The sequence below is a fragment of the Manis javanica genome, chromosome 4 (assembly GCF_040802235.1).
Source record: "Manis javanica isolate MJ-LG chromosome 4, MJ_LKY, whole genome shotgun sequence".
Lineage (NCBI taxonomy): Eukaryota > Metazoa > Chordata > Mammalia > Pholidota > Manidae > Manis > Manis javanica.
This window is the reverse complement of record NC_133159.1, coordinates 8,380,020-8,399,204: the sequence shown is the minus strand read 5'-3', so window position 1 is coordinate 8,399,204 and position 19,185 is coordinate 8,380,020. Positions and strand designations below refer to the sequence as shown.

At 44.8% G+C, this 19,185-nt stretch overlaps 1 protein-coding gene across 5 annotated transcripts in view; it reads left to right on the top strand.

The window, feature by feature from the left end:
* Positions 1-19,185, top strand: part of MTOR (mechanistic target of rapamycin kinase) — a 133,187-nt gene that overhangs the window by 97,768 nt on the left and 16,234 nt on the right. For 4 of the 5 annotated variants that reach the window (XR_005056362.2, XM_036999744.2, XM_036999742.2 and 1 more), the window contains exons 31-41: positions 3,801-3,901; positions 5,698-5,813; positions 7,011-7,088; positions 7,301-7,408; positions 10,093-10,218; positions 10,314-10,445; positions 14,008-14,123; positions 14,950-15,067; positions 17,386-17,631; positions 18,245-18,345; positions 19,019-19,115. Coding sequence is in view for 4 of the 5 variants with exons in the window: in XM_036999744.2 (XP_036855639.1) it covers positions 3,801-3,901; positions 5,698-5,813; positions 7,011-7,088; positions 7,301-7,408; positions 10,093-10,218; positions 10,314-10,445; positions 14,008-14,123; positions 14,950-15,067; positions 17,386-17,631; positions 18,245-18,345; positions 19,019-19,115 (1,339 nt within the window). In the remaining variant the exon portion in view is untranslated. The remainder of the gene's footprint in view (positions 1-3,800; positions 3,902-5,697; positions 5,814-7,010; positions 7,089-7,300; positions 7,409-10,092; positions 10,219-10,313; positions 10,446-14,007; positions 14,124-14,949; positions 15,068-17,385; positions 17,632-18,244; positions 18,346-19,018; positions 19,116-19,185) is intronic. The other variant, XM_036999745.2, reaches the window with a different exon arrangement.

Below are 19,185 nucleotides of genomic sequence, written 5' to 3'. Positions count from 1 at the left end.
TTTATTGGAAAACTCAAAGTAAGGCTTCTAAAAAGATCAGTCGCTTGCTATACATTGCTACGCATGTGCCTTATTACAGATATTCCTGTGGCAAACATTGCTATTTTTATTTCTTAATATAAAGTTATTGTACTCCTAAAATAGATAATGTAATTGTGTTACATGAAAATTTAATGCCAAAGAGTTTAGTCATAGGCATTGGATAACATATATAGATAACAGTGTAAAATTATTTGGAATTGGTTTGTCTGATTTAACCATCATTAGGGAGATTCAAGTGTTGATTTATTTTCATGATTAGCATTTCATATTCATCCACCTTAGTAAATTGAGGAAGCATAGCCTACCAAATCAACTTCATTAGTCTGTACAACTAAAGTTGGGATTTTTTTATGTCCAACAGGTATCTAAAACTCCACTGTGCTAAATATGATGTGGCTGTTTTTTAGTTAAATAAAATTATTACTTCGGTTGCACAAGGCACATTTCAAATACTCAGTAGCCACATATGGCTAGTGGCTACTATATTGGACAGTGCAGACATAGAATATTCCCGTTAGTGTAGAAACTTCTCTTGGCTGGTGCTGATCTATAAAGCAAATAAGTATGTTAACAAGAATTAGCCACATGATTTCAAAAATAATTTATTTCTACTTTTGAGTTGGTTATCATACAACTATATCCTATTAAGATAAAAAAAAATAAGATGTAAATGTTCTTTCAATTCAACTCCAATCAGTTCTTTAAAATGCTTAGTGTCTTCCTATAGGCCTTGAATTTACATATGTCACAGCCTGACATCAAAACTTTTCACGTCTTGATTCCAACCAACTTCTTCAACCCATTTCTCAGTGCATTCTACCTCATAATCTGAGCTGTGGGCCAAACTATCTGATCTTCTCCAAACCCCACAGAATTTTTTCTCTGCATTTGTTCCCTGAATTGCCCACCTTCTCTTCTGCTTCTTTTTCTACTTTTTGAAATTCTCCCCATCTTTCAAGATCCACCTGAACTGTTTCTCCTCCATGAAACCTTTCCTGGCCCCTTCCGCCCCCACCTCCCTTTTCCGAGGGTGGGTTAAGTAGAGACAACTTGAATGTATTAGGAGGGACTTTAGATGTAATTTTGTGGCTCCTTCAAGTTGACAAAGCCTACTTGGAGTCTCCCAAGAACAGAGTGAGCCAGGTCTCCTGACATCGCAGTACTTGGCCCCAGCTACCTCTGATCTCTTGGATTCGTTCCAGCTTTATAATTAACTATGAAGTGTAAGTGGCTAGTGATGCTGACCAAGGGATTTAAGAATGCAGCAGACTAAAAGAGATTTTTTTTAAAAATGAAAGAAGCAGAGTTCTTTTTCTGATCATATGCAGGTTTCTTATGTAGGTTATTCAGTCAATTATATTTAGAGTGCAATTTCTAAATTGATTTTGCTTTGAATAAATATCCTAAACATGCCTGAGGCAGATGTTCACAGAGGTGGCATCAGGAGTGATCTGGGGTTACCAGTGCGTGAAGAACCTACCCCTTTCCCCATAGTCATCTGCCTCCAGGAAGTTAACTACAAGTGCTAGCCCCCCAACTCAGCCCTGGGGTGCACATAGCCCCAGCCTGCAACCAAGCTGGACCTAAGTAAACCCCCTCCTCACACTCTTCCTCAAATGGCCTCCGGTTCTTGAGAACAGATTCCTCAGGAGTGAAATCATGGGCAGCCAACCACTTAGGTGTTCCAAATGCAAGAACACTTTCTAAGCTTTTTGCTGATGCACTAGTGGGAAAGCAGAAGTCTTGGACTATGGGCCTTGTACCAGTCCTCCCTGGTGTGCAGTGAGAGGTGCCAGAAAACAGATCCCGGTGTTTACCCCAAAAACAGTCTCATGCTTTTTATTTATTAGATTTTGTTCTCCCCCTGCCCAAGTGAGGACTCAATATATTCTGCAATCTTACTTGTAATTGATCTTTGCGGGAGAGGGTTCTGATACCTCGGTGTGTACCGCAGGGTTCTGCTAGCTGTGGGCACAGCCACAGCTCGAAGGCAGTGCTTTTGTCCACCATCAGGGGCTGCTTTTCCAGGACACTGCACCTGCACCTCCCTGCTTTATCTCTCGTAACAGTTTGTGGTGTTTCATACTGAACTCACCCTCTGTCTCTAGATGAAAAGCTAAATCCCCTGACCCATGGAATGGAAATGGGCAGTCCTGACAAAAGAGTAGAGGGATACTGAATTGCCTGTGGCCACCAGCTATAAAACTGAATTCTAGGGTTGGAAGGACTGTTCAGAGATCATGTAGCTTTCCCCCCTCCCTCCAGGCAGAACCTCAAAAAAAATATGCTGCCTAAAGGAGCTATTCCTACACTCTGAGCCAGTGGTTCTCAGACTGTGGCCCCTGGACCATAGCATCAGCATTGCCCAGAAACTTGTTTGAAATGTACATTCTCAGGCCCCAATCCAGACTTCCTGAACTTGGATGGCACCCAATGCTGTACTTGAAGGAGCCCTGCAGGGGACTATGATGCACATGACAACTTGAGAACTACTCTGCTAAGATAACCCCCAGCAGGACCCAGTGGTGGAGGATGATGGCAGGAAACCAACCCTGACATTCAGCTTACTTCTGTCACTGGGCTTCAGAAGGTGCACAGGGCAAGATGGCTGCCCACTTCCTCTTTCTTGTTTTGTTCTTTGTTGTGTATTGAGTTACAAAGCTTGTGTCCCTGGCTTTCAATCATGTGCCAGCAAGATGGTGAAGCCAGTGACCGCCATGCCAATGTTGGGTGGTGGCCCTGAGCAGTCCTCCTCAATGTGGTCATCCAGCAGCTTCTCAGCGAGCTCAGCCAAAATCCTTGCAGCACTGAAATTCAGTGTCTTCATCCCCACCCATGTCACCATGTGGTTCAGTGCAGCTCATGTTCCATGAGGCTTCTGAGCATGGCCTCTTGGACTTTTTCCTTGACGCACTTCCAATACCAAGTTAAAACATCCTGTGGCATCTTTTTCAGAAAGCAGGAAAGATGAAGGTACCTCCTCACCAAGCTGTAAAGCGCACACGAAAGTGGGAGCTCATGTTTGTACAATAAAAGTTTTGTTTCCTTACAATCAGAAGTGGAGCATGGGCGGCAAGCTTTAACGGTGTAGGACATCTCTGTTCTAGAGGAGGTTCTGCTGTCTGGGTATTGGAGTCTGCTGAGCACCATTCATATCTCGACATCTCACAGTCCTCACACTCACTGCAGTTGTGCAAAATGCTAAGAATAAGCAGCATCTGGATTTATGATAGATGTGACCATTGTGGGGACTTCTTCCTTCTGGGCAGATTGATTTTATTTGAGTTTCATTTCAGACTGTAGCCATTTATGTAATACTTTTAAGAGCCAGTTCTCCCTATAGCTTTGGGCTGAGAATGAACATCCAGATGTGTCTCCTCAGATTGCTTTCTCTGTAGGCCTGCCAAGGGGAAAGAGCCCGGAGTTCACTGGCACAGGAGAGAAGTTATTTAGTATTTATGAAGAGGGCCAGATGTTTTGGACATTTCACATCACATAGAGTTAGACATGGTCCCTGCCTTTGATAAAGCTCATTCTCAGGCAAATTATGAGCCCCAGGCCATCAAAACAACAAATTGCTTATCACGTCTATTACATGACCCAGTCAAAAGTGCTTTTTATTTAAAGGCTCCCAGTTCACGGCAGGCCTCTGTCACCCTGTTCCTCTGTAGCCACAGCTGACCCTGGGGGCTACAGAGGAACATGAGTAGGTTCTGGAGGTGATTTTGGTTAGCCTGACTATAATTCTCTTCCTTCAGGGGACAGCTCCATCAGCAGTGCTGTGAAAAGTGGACCCTGGTTAATGATGAAACCCAAGCCAAGATGGCCCGGATGGCTGCTGCAGCTGCTTGGGGCTTAGGTGAGGCTTCCCTCATAGGCACGCCAGTCCGTGTGAGGAGAGCGAGGCTGGGGACTCACATTTGAAAAGTCAGGCATTGTGGCTGCAGGTAGAGATGTCAGGTCTATGCAAGTGTAAACCAGTCTGTATCTACTTCTGCCTTTGCCATCTCTCCTTTCTACCTGATGACTTGTTAGGCATAGGTAAAAATAGCCCTTCATGGGGCAGTGGAGGAAACCAGTGAGTAGTCATCACAGTGGAGATATTTAGTGAGCTGTGTTTGTCTTTAACAAGTTATGGGTTTATTTTTCTCTCTTATAAATGAAATCTAGAGGTAGGAATTCCCAAACTAGTATTCTGGCACCATTGTCATAAGCCTCTTTCCATTATTTTGACTTTTCATGGGGCGTCTGTTTTCAGGTCTACCTCATAATACAGTATTGTTGCTGGAGCTCCACCCATCATGTCCTGTCTCAAGCAGGAATGAAGAGAGAAGACAGCTATCTCCTTTTATTTCTTGACTTTTATTGTAGAACTTTCCCAATATATATAAAAGTGAAGAGACTAGTATAACAAACCCCTGTATGCCTTTCACCTTCTCCAACAATTAAAGACTTTTTGGTGGTTTCATATTCTCTCCTCACCTCCTTACTGTCCAACACTCACCATTCTTAGTCCTACTCCTCAAGTATTTTAAAGCAGAGATTTCTTTTTAATCCCCATGGACAAGTATAGATTTCTGACATCAGGCCCCAGCTGAGAGGATTACCAATGTCTTATTTCAGAGATGTTCCAGGAAGAGGGGAAAGAGTCCATAGGATGTTCCAGGTGAAAACTTCACCTGTGGAGTCCAGAGGAAGGTTACATAACCTCCTCCCTCCACTCTCTAGCCCTGTTGAGTCACAGAGCTTATATCCTTCCCTTTCGTGGGCTCTGGGCTGTATCCAGAGCATTTTTCAAAAATAAATTGCTTCCTGAGGAGTCATCATTTGCTGTTTGCTTTTGCCCAGAGGCGCAGAGAATGGATGAGCCGATGGTCTGGAGTGAAAGTCAGGAAAATACCTTGTAAAATCGGCAGCCCTGCAGTTTGCAGCTAATGAAGCTGATATCTTTTCTGCAGATGGTCTTGGAAAACCTGGCATTTGATTCACGTTCACCCCATCAGGGGAAATGAATATCTCTTCCCAGTTGCAGCCATTTCCCCAGCCTGCCATGATACAGAGACTACTGTGCTATGACCTAGACCATCTTTCTATTACAACAGAGCCTCTTAAAATATTTATCACCTTCATCCTGAGGCAAAGGTATTGCCAGAGAGGGGTGGGCAAACTATTTGTCTAATCCCGTCCCCTGTCTGCATAATGGCCACTTTAAATTGTTTGGGGGAAAATGTAATTTCCAGTGTACCATTGAACTGTGAGATGCTTCACTGGTAGGGAGAAAGCTATTCCATCTCACCTACAGAAACCTGAGAGAGTTCTCTAGGTTAATGAGGTGCTGCACTAAACCCTCTTGACATGCAGGCTTTGCACGCATGTGGTTTCTCCATCTTTCATGGATCTCCCCAGGGCAGCACTGGAGTCCTGTGTTGGGAAGACGGATGAGGCTTTGCTTGTTAAATTGGCTTTGGGATTCCACAGTGTACGGAGGATCTCTGCAGGATTTAGATACATCAGCTTCAAGTTTGTCTTGTTTGAATCTCAAGCTAAATGCAAGTGACAATGACAAGATCTATTTGAGATGCTGCTTGTAGCCCAGCAAGCTGACCACCCTAATGTCCTTGCTCCTGTACTCTCTCTGTTCCTGTGTGTGGGTAGGTCAGTGGGACAGCATGGAAGAATACACCTGTATGATCCCTCGGGACACCCACGATGGGGCATTTTATAGAGCTGTGCTGGCACTACATCAGGACCTCTTCTCCTTGGCACAACAGGTAAAAACCTACATATACCCAGACATTCTTGCAAAGAAAAGGTAATGCGTGTCCTGTCAGATCCTAGTTATGCAGTACCTGTGAAAATGGGCTGTTGTACTTCAGCTCTGGTGTTTGGCTCTGTGAGATTATTAGAACAGCTTGGGAGGGGAGCATAATAATCAGAAGCAGAGTGCCAGCACATCAGCCAGAGCCACTTTCTGCTCAGAGAGGGACAAATGTGTTCTGCAAGTTACCATTCACATTGCTTTGGAAGTTAGCTTCTTAGGTCATCCTTGCTGTGCTTTTCACTGCCTTGCTTTAGCATTCTTTGTAGAGGAAAGAAACTATGTTTCACCTAAGGAGGATTTGCAAAGCAGCAGTCCCCCCTCAACAGCAAAGATCAGTCTCAAGGTTCTTGTGCAGGTGGCACACATTGATTGCCTTCTAGGAAAACTAAAGCTTTATTTGAAAATGCTCAGCTGACTTGCAGACTAAGATACTGAAGTAATCACATTTACCCTGCAAGGCACCACATTGTCTTAGATGAGGTGCTGGGGTAAATGACATGAATACTCAAGGGATGGGGACACAGTAATTAACCTTAAACAATCAAAAAATGAAAATCTCCACTTGCAGAGTTTGATTTGATGAAACAAGGAAGACTCAAGCTACAGTCCTATGGCCATCCCCTGAGCTCTGACTTAAGTGGTGAGAACTGAGCATTGGGCATTCCATGTCAGGCTCAAAAGCTTCCATTTACATGGAGAGGGTTGGGCATCCCTCTGCCAACTTCAGAGGCACTCCCTCATGAGGACAGGAGGCTCAGAAGCCAGAAACAATCACCTGGAGCCATTAGAGTGTTTGCACAGTGTGTTTTCACAACCATGCCCAGTAAGCGGAAGTTGAAAGAAGGTAGATCAACAAGTCGTCCTCTTGAGATGCAAGAACACAGTGATTCTGTTTCCTCTCCCTTGTTACCCAGGGTTTAGGATGTTGAGCTTTTGGTTGCCATACATTTCTGTCTTTAATGAGAAATCAGATAATATTCTTCTCTAGCCTTTCAGGTCTGATAAAAGTTTCTGCCCTTTGGTGAGTTTTCTCTTCATCACCGGAATTTAACTTCTACAGCTTGTTGGGAAGCCCGGAAATAACAGCACTCCCCTCAGCTCCCAAGTCCACAGCTCAGTCTCAAGGGTTCTCTTGCTTCTCTTCTAGTGCATTGACAAAGCCAGGGACCTGCTGGATGCCGAGTTAACTGCCATGGCAGGAGAGAGCTACAGTCGGGCATATGGGGTAAGCGGCAAACATTCTGCACATTGTCATTTTACAGGCTCCTCTCAGTTCTGTTTTCTTAGTGGGCCACTGTGGACTCACAGGCTGCTGAAGACTGCTGTGCCTGTGTGTTCTCAGCAGATACCCTGTCTCCAGAAGGAATGATTGAAATGAATCCCGGCTTTGGGATTATTCATACAGCACTAAGTTGGAATGTGATTTGCTTCCATCAGGCCATGGTTTCTTGCCACATGCTCTCTGAGCTGGAGGAGGTTATCCAGTACAAACTTGTCCCTGAGCGCCGAGAGATCATCCGGCAGATCTGGTGGGAGAGACTGCAGGTGAGCCTCGTGGAAAGCCCAGGTTAGCCTGCCACCCTTCCACCCCTGCTCTTGCTCAACATATGCTTCCTGTTTCCCCACAGAGGCTCAATTTGACACTGAAAGGATTTTCACCTAAGCCTTTAGCAGCAAGAGAATGACCGATTTGCCTCTTTTTACCCTTCTCTAGGAATAAAAAAATGTTTTTAATCAGTGACACTTATGTCCAGCCCATTAAGAATCTTAACCTCAAAATCAGTGATTCTCAACTTCAGCTGCACAATAGAATGACCTGGAAAGCTTTTTAAAATCCAGATACCCACCCCAAATAAAGAAGACCAAATAAATCAGAATTTCTGGAGACAGACCCAGGATCAGAATCTTTTTAGCCTCCCCAGATGGTTCCAGTATGCAGCCAATGCTGAGAATCACTGCTCTGAATCCGCTAACGGGCCACCTGTAGCCAGCTCATTAAATGGGGCTGCCTGATGTTGTCATTTACCAACTCCTGCTGTGTACAGTTCCTCGGGTCAGTCATGCCATGATTTCTGTTTAGACTCTTTTCCACTGAAGTTTCCCCTCCTAGAGAAACTCTTCCAAGTCCTCCGTCAAGTGTTTTCATTGTACATTCTGATTGGTTTAGCTGTTAATTCCAGATCTGGGAGTCAGCAGTCTCAGGTGTTCTTGGAGAGGATAGTTCTTCCATTCCTTGAGGAGGTAGGAAGGGAGGTGCATCAGCAAAGGAGAGAAAGCCTTCACCACTCCAGAAGCCATCTGTTCCCTTGCTTGTCATAATCGACCTCCTCAATTTTAAACTGTTTTCCTCTTAGCCCAATGCACACCTCATTCCCAATTCTGTCTCCAGACCAGTCGAGATCCGTGCTTCCGGGCTTTTCATTCAGTAGGCTGTGACAAGGCCTTTGGACTCCAGGCTGCATGCCTGTCTTGGAAGCTCAGGGCACATTCCACTGGAAAGGAAGAGCAGTGGACAAAGCATTGCCTATGAATACAGTCGTTTATGCTCTGAAATGAGCACATGCAGTTCTTTTACATGTTTTATTAGCAATTATGAAATGCCCACTGCGTGTTTTGATGGAAAATTGTCTGTTGGACACCCAAAAAGAATTCCACAAAGCAAGCATTTCCCACTTGATTTGTACACACCCCTGTTTTTTAAGTGCCTGCAATGGGATGAAGGATTTCCAAATCAGATATCTGATCAGTCTTCTGCCATTCAACAAGTGGGACTTTATCCAAATAACAATTTGGAAAAGGGTTGAATTAAACGAGTCTTGGCAAGAGGAGACCCATGTTTGACTTTACTGTGTCTGAGACACTGTCATTATCTTAAGCCTTCATGACTTTCCTACCTTGAGATAGCAAGATGCTTTTTGGCTGATAGGGGGCCAAATTATTTCAGCATCTGGGAGAAACGAGCAGATGGCAAGAAGTCACCAAAAACAATCACTCTGTACTTTTTTCTCTTTTTCTAACTTTCCAAATTACTGTTGTCACACTTACTGGAATGGAAAGATACGGTCCATGACCTGAAAATAAAGCATTAAGTTTGTGGTAGAAATTTGGCTCTCGTGAATGGCTTTCTGTCAAAACATTCAATAAGCTGCGTAGGCTCGAAGACTGCCACTTTGTGGTCAAGTCCTTAGAACTGAAATCCTCAGTGTCCCCTATGGGGCAGTTTGAGAGGTCAGTCTTACTTGTGTGTTAAGTTCTTTATTCAGACTCAAACTGCATCCTGTCACGTTCATAAACCTGCAACCACTGTTGCTAGACTTTTTTAGACTTCTATTCATGGAGGACAGCACTTTTGGTTTCATAGAATTCGCTGATGAAGTGATAGATCTCAGAAACCCATCTCCCCTGGTGGTTTGTCTCCAAGTCTGATTTCTTACCAGCAAAGGTGGAAAAGGAGAGTCTTACTTTACTCTCAGCTCACTTTACTCTTCAGTCTGAAATTAGCTTAGCCCCTTTGATAATGAATAATTCGCTCTTCTTTTTAACTAAAAAGAATTAATGTGTGTAAATGAATGAGGCACTTCCCATTCTATATGCAGGTGCTGTTCTGAGACAAAAATTAAGGAGAGAGAGTCTAAGCAAAGCCAAAAGTCTCAGTGCAGGTTTAAGCTTTAATAACTTCAGATATATAAATGTTATCAACTTTAGAAACATCATCATTTGAAAATTTTATTGTTTGAACTTCTTTTACACTTAACTAGTGTTTTGAATTTTGGATGATATATTTTAAATTTAATTTCTTTGTCAGTGGTAGTCATCTACACAATCACAAAGACCAAAGCAAGAAAAGTAAAGTTAAAAATGCATTATTTACAACCCAGAAAAGAAATTTAAATAATTTAATTCACTGAACCCTCACCATACCCCTATGAAGTTGGTACTATTTTTATCCCATTTTACAGATTGATCACAGAGAGGTTAAGTGACCTGTTCAGTCATGTAGATAGTAAGGGGAAGAGCCAGGACTCAAGCTGCAGATTCCCCAGTCTATTGCTTCTCAGGTTTTGAGAAGTTACTAACAGGGATTTCATTCACAGGGCCCTTCACTGACATCGATGAGATTATGCAAATGTATCTCTTTTTTGTTTCAGGTGGGGGTTTTTTGCTGTTGCTGGTAGTGAGGGTTATGATACAGCAGAGGACAATCTAAGCCTCGCTTCTGAATGTTCCAGGGCTGCCAGCGTATTGTGGAGGACTGGCAGAAGATTCTGATGGTGCGGTCGCTTGTGGTCAACCCTCATGAGGACATGCGGACCTGGCTCAAGTACGCAAGCCTGTGTGGCAAGAGTGGAAGGCTGGTGAGTAGCCCCCACCACAAGGTGAGATGGGAGGCTGAAGAGGGAGTGGTGCTCTGGTCCAGCTCTGTTTAAAAACCGATCTGTCTTGTTTTTAGGCTCTTGCTCATAAAACCTTAGTGTTGCTCCTGGGAGTTGACCCATCTCGGCAACTTGACCATCCCCTGCCAACAGTTCACCCTCAGGTGACCTATGCCTACATGAAAAACATGTGGAAGAGTGCCCGCAAGGTCTGTATCCAAGTCCATCCAACAAGAGGCTGTGTTTCTCCAGAATGCTCACATTCTCTGCTGCTCGCTGCCTCCTCAAGGCCCCAGAGGAAACAATGTCCAAATCATTGTGTCAGGAGTTTGCTCCTATTAGGAAGCTGTTTGGCCTGATTTCTAAAAGTAAATCATATTTGACAGAATGCACGTATACCATTGATCAAACCAGTGAATGTAATCACAGTTATATTAGCAGCCAGAATGTGCTGGAAAATAGAAAAAAACAACTTTCTGCTCCCTAAGAGAGGATGGGCTGTTTGGTACTAAAAAAAAGCAACATTTTTGTGGAAACACAGACTGGAACTTTCACAAGACTAATTTGGTTTTTAAGACTTCTCATCTGCTTTCCTATCATCAGTTTGGCAAAAGCAGCAACGCTCAAGAGTGTAATGGCCAAAATCCATGGGGAAAGTCATCTTGAAGCCAGTGTGGAATTCCTCTCACTTTATTAGCAGATAGGTCCTTGGGAAATAGATGTGGCTCCTGGTGGGGATTTTTGTTTTTATTTTTTTTTAAACAATCTCCCTGGATGATGGTGATGATTAACAAGTAGGCCCTTGAGGCAGACTCGTCACCTGCTTTGGCTCTCCCATCATCCTCCTTACCAAACAGGAGATTCCCGGCTCTCCTCTCCCATTTGCGTTCCCCACGGTGGTGCCTGAGATGAGAACAGAATGCAGAGTAGCCACCAGAGCCATGGCTGTGGAACAATGTGATAAATAGCAGTTGTCTCTGCTGCAGGCATACTTGGGGATCCTCAGACTGTGTCTAGAAATGAACTTCTTTTGTGGGTGGTTGACTGACTGTGAATGCCACCCAGAGTGGGATCAACACCTCTGCACCTAGATGCTAGGTCTTTGGCTGGGGTGAACATCAATAGTGATGGCCCAAGGTTCTTTCGCCAAAATACAAGTTTTGGGGGCTTTATTTTCTTTTGCTTGGTCTCCGTGAGCCTCCCTGGCCAGAGCAGCTCTGATTCAAAGCCTTACCTTCCTCCAGGCAAATGAGAAAAACAGAAGGTGCTGAATCAGAATATAACCTGGTTTCCTTCCTACTTATAGCCTCCAAGTCTTTGAATATGTTGCCAAAAGGAGGCAGAAGGAGCCCTTTGGCTAACATCTCAACCAAGAGTGGCCTCTTTCAACATACAACCATTGTCCAACTTCTCCACAGGTTTTGCCCTTTTCTTAGGGGCCCAAACTCTGGTAGGAGACCATAAAACCACATGGATTAAAATTTTAGAGACCTATTTAAAGTTAGATGCTTGAACTTCAAGCTCAAAGCTAGAGATGTCACATCTTCACAAAAATTCAGGAGCTACTCAAAGAAAACTGACCACTTAATAACAATTATGCCATTGAACAAGTCACTTCACTTCTCTGAGCTTTACTTCCCTCCACAATAAACAAGGATTGTACTCTGTGCCTTGCCGGAGGCAGATGAAAGTGTCTGGAGAACAGCAGACCCTGTTCTTCAGGAAGGCATCGGGCAATGGGTGAACGTACAACGTTGTCCTAGATGAAACACACACAGAATCTAAAGACAGGTTGGTCCTTTGGTGAAATTTCACTAAGCTGAGAACATCATTCTTGCCCACAGCCCTCAGGTAGTCCAGAACCAGAAATGCTATGCTCAGCTTAAACTCTGGCCCTGAGAGAAGCCCCATCCTCCACGTGACCGGTCCTTCCTCTAAGAGAAACGATTGTTTTTCCCCTTCCTCACTTCCTGTGGATGGAGAAAAGGAGTTGTTAATAGGACCTTTTCAGTCCCGTGAAAATAATTTAGCTCTGTGCCACAGAGTTGAAAGGTAATTGATTTTCCCATGCCTGATAAACTTACTAAATTTCATATTTAGTAAGTTCAAATCCAAACCAATACCCAGTTTTGGCAGCTATTTTTTTTTTTTTTGCTCTGACAACTTGTCTAGTCTCCCAAAAAGAGTTTAAACTTTATTTAAACTGGGCTATAGTGACACATAGCTTGTGTGTCAGGAAAGCACCTGGTATCAGTTACTGTTTAGTCCTCACCTGCTTAATGTGCACGCTAATCACACTGAATTATCAATCACCTTTTCCAAGATTGATCTTTTTAGTACTGCCTCCCAATTCTTTTTTTTTTTTCTTTTTAATCACATTTAAATCTGGTCAGTGTAGGTCTCATAGAAGAAAAACTAAAGGAACATTTATCACTTCTTGGATGTGGGATGCTTATGTAGTTCATTTTTCAAAGCCAGTGGTGAGTAATGGAACTCTGTGAAGGCAGGTGTCTGAAGGAGACAGGTGTCTTGTTAACTGGGAATGCCTGTGCGTCTGCCCTGTCCTCGTGCGTGGATTAGCTGCCTGAAAAATTGTTCATCACATCATTCTGCCTCTGGGTTAAGCGCTGTCTCTTGATGCCAGTTAATTGCTTATGTTGAGAAGTATCTGAGGTTGGTCCTGGCCCCCAAGCCAGGGAGTTGTTTTTTCCATCAAGGCTATCACCAATGACATGTTTCTATTTTAAAAAAAAAAAGAAAAGAAAGTCTTATATGATTTACTATAAGGAGAAATTCTGACCTTATTTATTTGAAGTGTTTTTTTCCCTCCTTTCCTGCAGCAAAGAACACACAGCCTCTTTTTCACATTCCCTCACATACTGTTTCTATTCTCTATGTTGGTGGATTTAGCTTTTACCATTTTTCTCTTTGAGTTTTTGATGTCTGTGCTCCGTCTACCTCCATCCTTGAAGCTCTTTAAAAATAGTATGGACCCCATTTATCAAGATGCTAATGTTGGTGGCCATGGCTGGTTCACACAAATGGCCTATAGCTTACCCCCGATGTCTGAGTCTGTCTCTGCTCATCCCTAGTTCTGCTCTCTGTTCCTAATCCAGATGCCCTCTGCTCACTTTGTATAAGATCTCGTAGTGTAAATACATCTAACTGCTCAAGGATGCTCTGAAGACTTTGCTCCTAAGCCACTGTGTTCAACTAGATGTCTGCTGCCTAGTGTCTTCCCCTGTTTCCACTTGAATATGTGGGGCTTTACCCTATCTATGTTCTTATTTGGGTACTAAGGGTTCTATCAGATTTTTTAAACTATGGGTTTTGCTCTGCTGGAGGGTCAAGATACCATAGCTTTTGAAACAAATAATTAAGTTTTACTAGCCTGAAAAAATTCCCCATAAGCCTAATTTCCCCCAGGGCAATATATTGATAGTGAAGTAAGCAGTTGCTTCAAATTACTTCATGTGAATTGTTATTTGGGGTAGCCAAGCAAGTAGCTCTTCTAAGCGTTATTAAAACAGTAATTACACTTGGCCAAGGAGAGCTAAGACTTCAGTTGAAAAAATACGAATCTTCTTGAAAAGCCCAGCCATCTCCCTGCATCATGTACTGGTCCTCTGTCTTACAAACTCCTTATCCTTTGTTCTGGGATATTCTCTTGGGAGAGGGGGTGGCTCACATGCCTTTTAGATGAACAGTAGTTTCTTTCCATGAAGTTAGGCCGAGTGCCAAGTGGCTCCCTGTGCCTCTGTCCTGCTACAGATTGATGCCTTCCAGCACATGCAGCACTTCGTTCAGACCGTGCAGCAGCAAGCCCAGCACGCCATCGCTACCGAGGACCAGCAGCATAAGCAAGAGCTGCACAAGCTCATGGCCCGGTGAGGTTCCCACTGGCTGGGGAACACTAGCCCTGCTTGTCAGCAGCCTCATCTCAAGGGGCTCACCTCAGGGCTGCCGGGCAGCTGGTTGCTTACAGTGCTCTCACCTCATCCAGTGGGAATCCCAGGCAGCCAGTCAATCATGCTGCTCCTTATTTTCCCAGCAGCCCAAGACCCCCATGTGCTGTTCTCCTCCTAGTTATCTGGCTTTAGAGATGGACTTCCTGTTTTCAGTGCCATTATGCTGCTAATCTGATGTGTGACTTTAAGTGACTTACCCTTTCTGTGCCTCAGTGTTGTCTTCATATAAAAAGGGATAGATAGTGGGAGCTCCTACTTCCCAGGGTGCTAGAAGGTGGTATAAGGAATAATGGTTAAGACTACACCAGGCATTTAGAACAGTACCTGGAATATGGTAGCAATCAGCAAATGTTAGCTGTTAATAATATCATCGTAAAGAATGGAGGAGAAGGGGAAAGTAAGGGAGAAGCCATATAGCAATCACTAAGAAAAGTTACTCTCAACAGCTGTCACCCACAAAAATTGGATCTGGCATAGATAGGTCCATACAGACCTCTTTATACCAAATACCTGGTTTATGCTAGCATTGAATGACAAAGGTCAAGTAGAAGAGATACCTTAAAAATTTATCCACAAAGCCCATCTTCTTCCTTCCATGTGGTTAGGAATTCTAGTGGTTCCATCATGTTGCTTTCTGAGAGCCAGAGTATCAAGAGGCTTTGTTGCATCCCTAACATAATTCATTGTCCTCTTTGAGAGGGTTGTTTTGAGGAAGGAGCAACGGGGCTTGTTTCTCTGTTTTCAGATGTTTTCTGAAACTCGGGGAGTGGCAGCTGAACTTACAGGGCATCAACGAGAGCACGATCCCCAAAGTCCTGCAGTACTACAGTGCTGCCACGGAGCATGACCGCAGCTGGTACAAGGTAACCCAGACGCAGGGGCGGCTGGGGTTCCCACGGTGCCTTCTCCAAATGTAAAGCCCTGTCTGTGTCTGTCAGCCTGGCTCTGCTCGCCTGTGCCCGCTGGCTCACAGCCAAGCTTTGGTGCTGGTCTGATACTGTGAGTTTGCTTCCTTTGAGCGCCAGGAGCCAGTGTGTCAGGCCCCTTACAAGCTTAATTGATACAAAGATTGATAGATTCTTTTATTTGAAAAGTAATTTATTGCACCGTTATGTGTGTGGCACTGGGGAATGCTCTTGACTTACAGACTCTCAGCTGCTTGTTTTCCTTGGAGCATCTGGATACATGGCCAGTCTCTGGAACTTTATCTTCCCTTAGGTCATCTGTCCCTTTCCAGCTTTTTTCTGATTTCCATCCCTGCCTGCTCCTCATCTATGAACATAACTTTCTCTATTTTTATTGGAAAGCTCTCAGTAGCATCCTGTTATATCATAGGAAACTTTTCAAGAAGATAAACAAAATGAGAAATGTATAAAGATATGATTGAACTAGTGAAGGAGAGGCCTTGGAAGTGTTTGGTGAGAGCACACGTCGTCATTTTTTTTTATCTTTTCTGAGGCGTTTCCTGGTAATAGCTGCTTGGCCTGTAAGATGTATGTCATCAATTTCTCTGTAGTATTTCCTTAGCTTGCTAATACTTTGTGAATTAATCCCTCCAGTGTCAAAACTTGCATCTGAGACCACAGAGGCATCTACAGTAAAAAATCTTTTCCTGGTTTAATCATGCTTCTTTCTGATCTGAAAAATTGATTCATGTTATCAACAATAATTATTCTGTCTAGGACAGCTTCAGTCCAAGGCTAGAAAAAATAAATCCAGTAAACCCTTAATTAGTTGGAACCTTACTAATTAGAACTATCTCCTAACAAGAGTACTTTTCTTCATTCAGTTTTTAGGAAAGAAACAAGTCACAAGAAAAAAACTGGTCCCAGGAATTCCATTGTTTCCTAGTATCATTCCTTGGGGTCTGTGCTGTCTCTTTCCATCTGTGTGTTCTGTGCACACTCAGGGACTGTTTCTGTCTCACTCGACATTCTAGTTCAGTGCCTTGCATATGGTAGATACAGAAGAAGTATTTGTTGAGTAAATGAACATATGAGAAAACTGAACCTGGGTCATTGTAGAATTCTTTCCAAATAAAGGTCAATAGGATCAATCTACTCTGCTTTGGTGGGGAAATGGACACATTTATGTTAAAAGTTTTTAGCAAGAAATTGATAGAAATTTTCTGATATCCAGGAAGCCCAACTATTTTAGTGGATTATTTAATGTCCTGCTGCAAACTTACGAGATCAGACTTACAAATCAAACTTCCCCGTGCTCTCTACACCAGGCAGTGCTATACCATAGTGTCACAGTAACTCAAAACTTCAGTGGTGTGAATAGTTCCTCCTTTACCCAAATGAGCACCAGAGCTTCTTCCAGCCAATGGCAGTGAGCACCGGCTGTCTGATAGGCCCGCACCAGGTGTGAGAGCTAAATGGAGGAACAGCTCCATAATGCTCGCCCTGTGTTCCCTTTCCTGCTGTCGTATGACCTGGTTAAGACTTAGACCTTCACTCCCCTTAGCTGCTCCTCTCTTAAGTGATCTGTGTTACAGACTGCTGCCTAAGGGATCTTTAAAACCCAGAAAGAAATGGGACCTCCTTGGGCTAACATGCCAGTGGCTCCACAATTGACCCTGCCACTTTGCTAGGCTTCCCCTCACCGCTCTCCTGCATACCCCCCCCAGCTTCAGGCAGAGCCGTTTGTTTCCCATGAACCATCCTGTGCTTGCCCAGCCCGCATCTTTGTCTCTGCCCTGCCCCAGCCCAGGAGGTCCTTGCTGCTGCCCTCTCTTGCCCATGGAGGCTTCTCTTCCAGACCTACCCAAATCTCTGCTCTCTGAACCTTGCCCACTCGCTGTCCCTGGCATTCCCATTGTCCATCCCACAGTGCCCCCCTGCAGTCTGCCCATTGTTAGACCGATGATTTAGCTGCCCCACTAGAAGAGAAGGGCCCTGGTAAGGACCAGAGCTTGCTCCACTTTGCGTCACCTCCCCAACAGCACTGAGTGTGGTCACTGCTAGGGTGAGTGGGTCACACAGTGAAGGGATCACATGGCATTTAGTAAACCCCCCTTTCCTGAGTCTTTCATTGAAGTGAAATTTTGCTCTACTGTCTGCTGAGAAGAGAGGACAGTCACAGCATTTCCTGAGCTTTGGCCTCACGCTCCTCGAAGCTCCTTCCACTGCTCTTGGTCACAGCCCCATTGTCTGTCCTTGACCCCCGCCCCACCCAGGCCTGGCACGCATGGGCAGTGATGAACTTTGAAGCTGTGCTACACTATAAACATCAGAACCAAGCCCGTGACGAGAAAAAGAAGCTGCGTCATGCCAGTGGGGCCAACATCACCAGCACAGCCACCGCTGCCACCACAGCGACCACCGCCACGGCCACCAGCACCGAGGGCAGCAACAGCGAGAGTGAGGCCGAGAGCACAGAGAACAGCCCCACCCCTTCCCCTCTGCAGAAGAAGGTCACCGAGGTACCCTTCCCTTCCTCCTCCCTTGAGGACTGGCCAGGCACAGGCACCTGTGGGGAGGGAGGGGCTCAAAGGAACCTGAGGTTTCACTCTCCGAGCCAGATGAAGCTAGGAAGTGTTGCCTCGTTGCCTCCAGCAGTGTTTGAGACGGTGCTTTTGTGCCTATGCTTGTGCTCAGGTTGCTGCCAGGGGCCCAGAAGAGTGAGCTTACTCTGTTAATGCCCTGCACCTGTGTGTGTGGGTGGCCATGTGCGTCTGCTGGTCCAGTCTGAGGATAGAGCCTGGCAGGATCTGTCCTCTGCCTTCCTTTCCACCCACTCCTCTTGGGCTGTCTGTTCAGAGTATGCGGGGCAGCTGACAGGCCAGAGATCCTCATGATCAGAGCCTCAGCCCCATCTCCTGCCACCATTAGCCCAAGATAATAACAATTATGACACAGTTGCCACTTACTGGGTGCTTGCTATGCACCAGGGACTAAAGCAAAGGCTCTCGTCCATTAACTGATCTATTCCTCATAGCCACTCCTTGAGGTAGGTACTACTAGCATGCTGTTATGCCTGTGTGACAGGGAGAAAGCCAAGGCAGGAGTGCCGTTAACACACGTGTGTTCCAACAGGATCTGTCCAAAACCCTCCTGATGTACACCGTCCCTGCCGTCCAGGGCTTCTTCCGTTCCATCTCCTTGTCACGGGGCAACAATCTCCAGGATACGCTCAGGTATCGGGGAAGGGAAGGGAAGCCCTGCAGGCCATGTGAATGGCAGGACACAGAAGTTACACCTAAAGTCTTCTTTCTCCTCCCCATCCTGAGGAGAACATCCAAGGGGAATAGCTGACCAGGCCCCCGTGTGGGGGAAATCTGCACCCATTGAGGAGAAGGGACCTGAGAACTCTCCGTGTGTGGTTTTTATGTAGGGAGGAGATAGTCATCTCTTTCTTGCAGTACTGCTAAAATCCCTTCAGCTTTTAGAGGCAACTTTATAAGAGGCCTCAACAAATGGCCAAGAGACTACAGATGATGGGGGTAAGTACCCGCCCCCCTTCTTCTGAGGACCTGTGGCTGGCTAGGTCCCAGGTTTACCTGCTGCCACTGCTATGCAGGGGACTCTCATGTGCAAAGTTTATCCATGGGTTATCCATTTCTGAGCTTATACCCTGGTGATCTTTGTACATTATCTGGAATGAAATAATCATCCACTTGGAATGATCCTGCTTGTATTCAGTCAAGTACTGCCAGCCATCACCAGCCACCCACTCCCAAGTGGACCTGAGACTATAAACACTGAAGAGCCACCTGACAGTTTCTCTTCTCAGGAATCTTAAAGATGTAAAACACACAGTAAAAGTGGAAAAACTAAATTTCCTGTGACTTTCTCATTTTTCTTTTCCAGAGTCCTCACCTTATGGTTTGATTATGGTCATTGGCCAGATGTAAATGAAGCCTTAGTGGAAGGGGTGAAAGCCATCCAGATTGACACTTGGTTACAGGTGAGGATGCTTGTTATAGGTAAGGATAAGTTAGCTCTCGCAACTCCTCTGTCCCTTAGAATCATGCAGT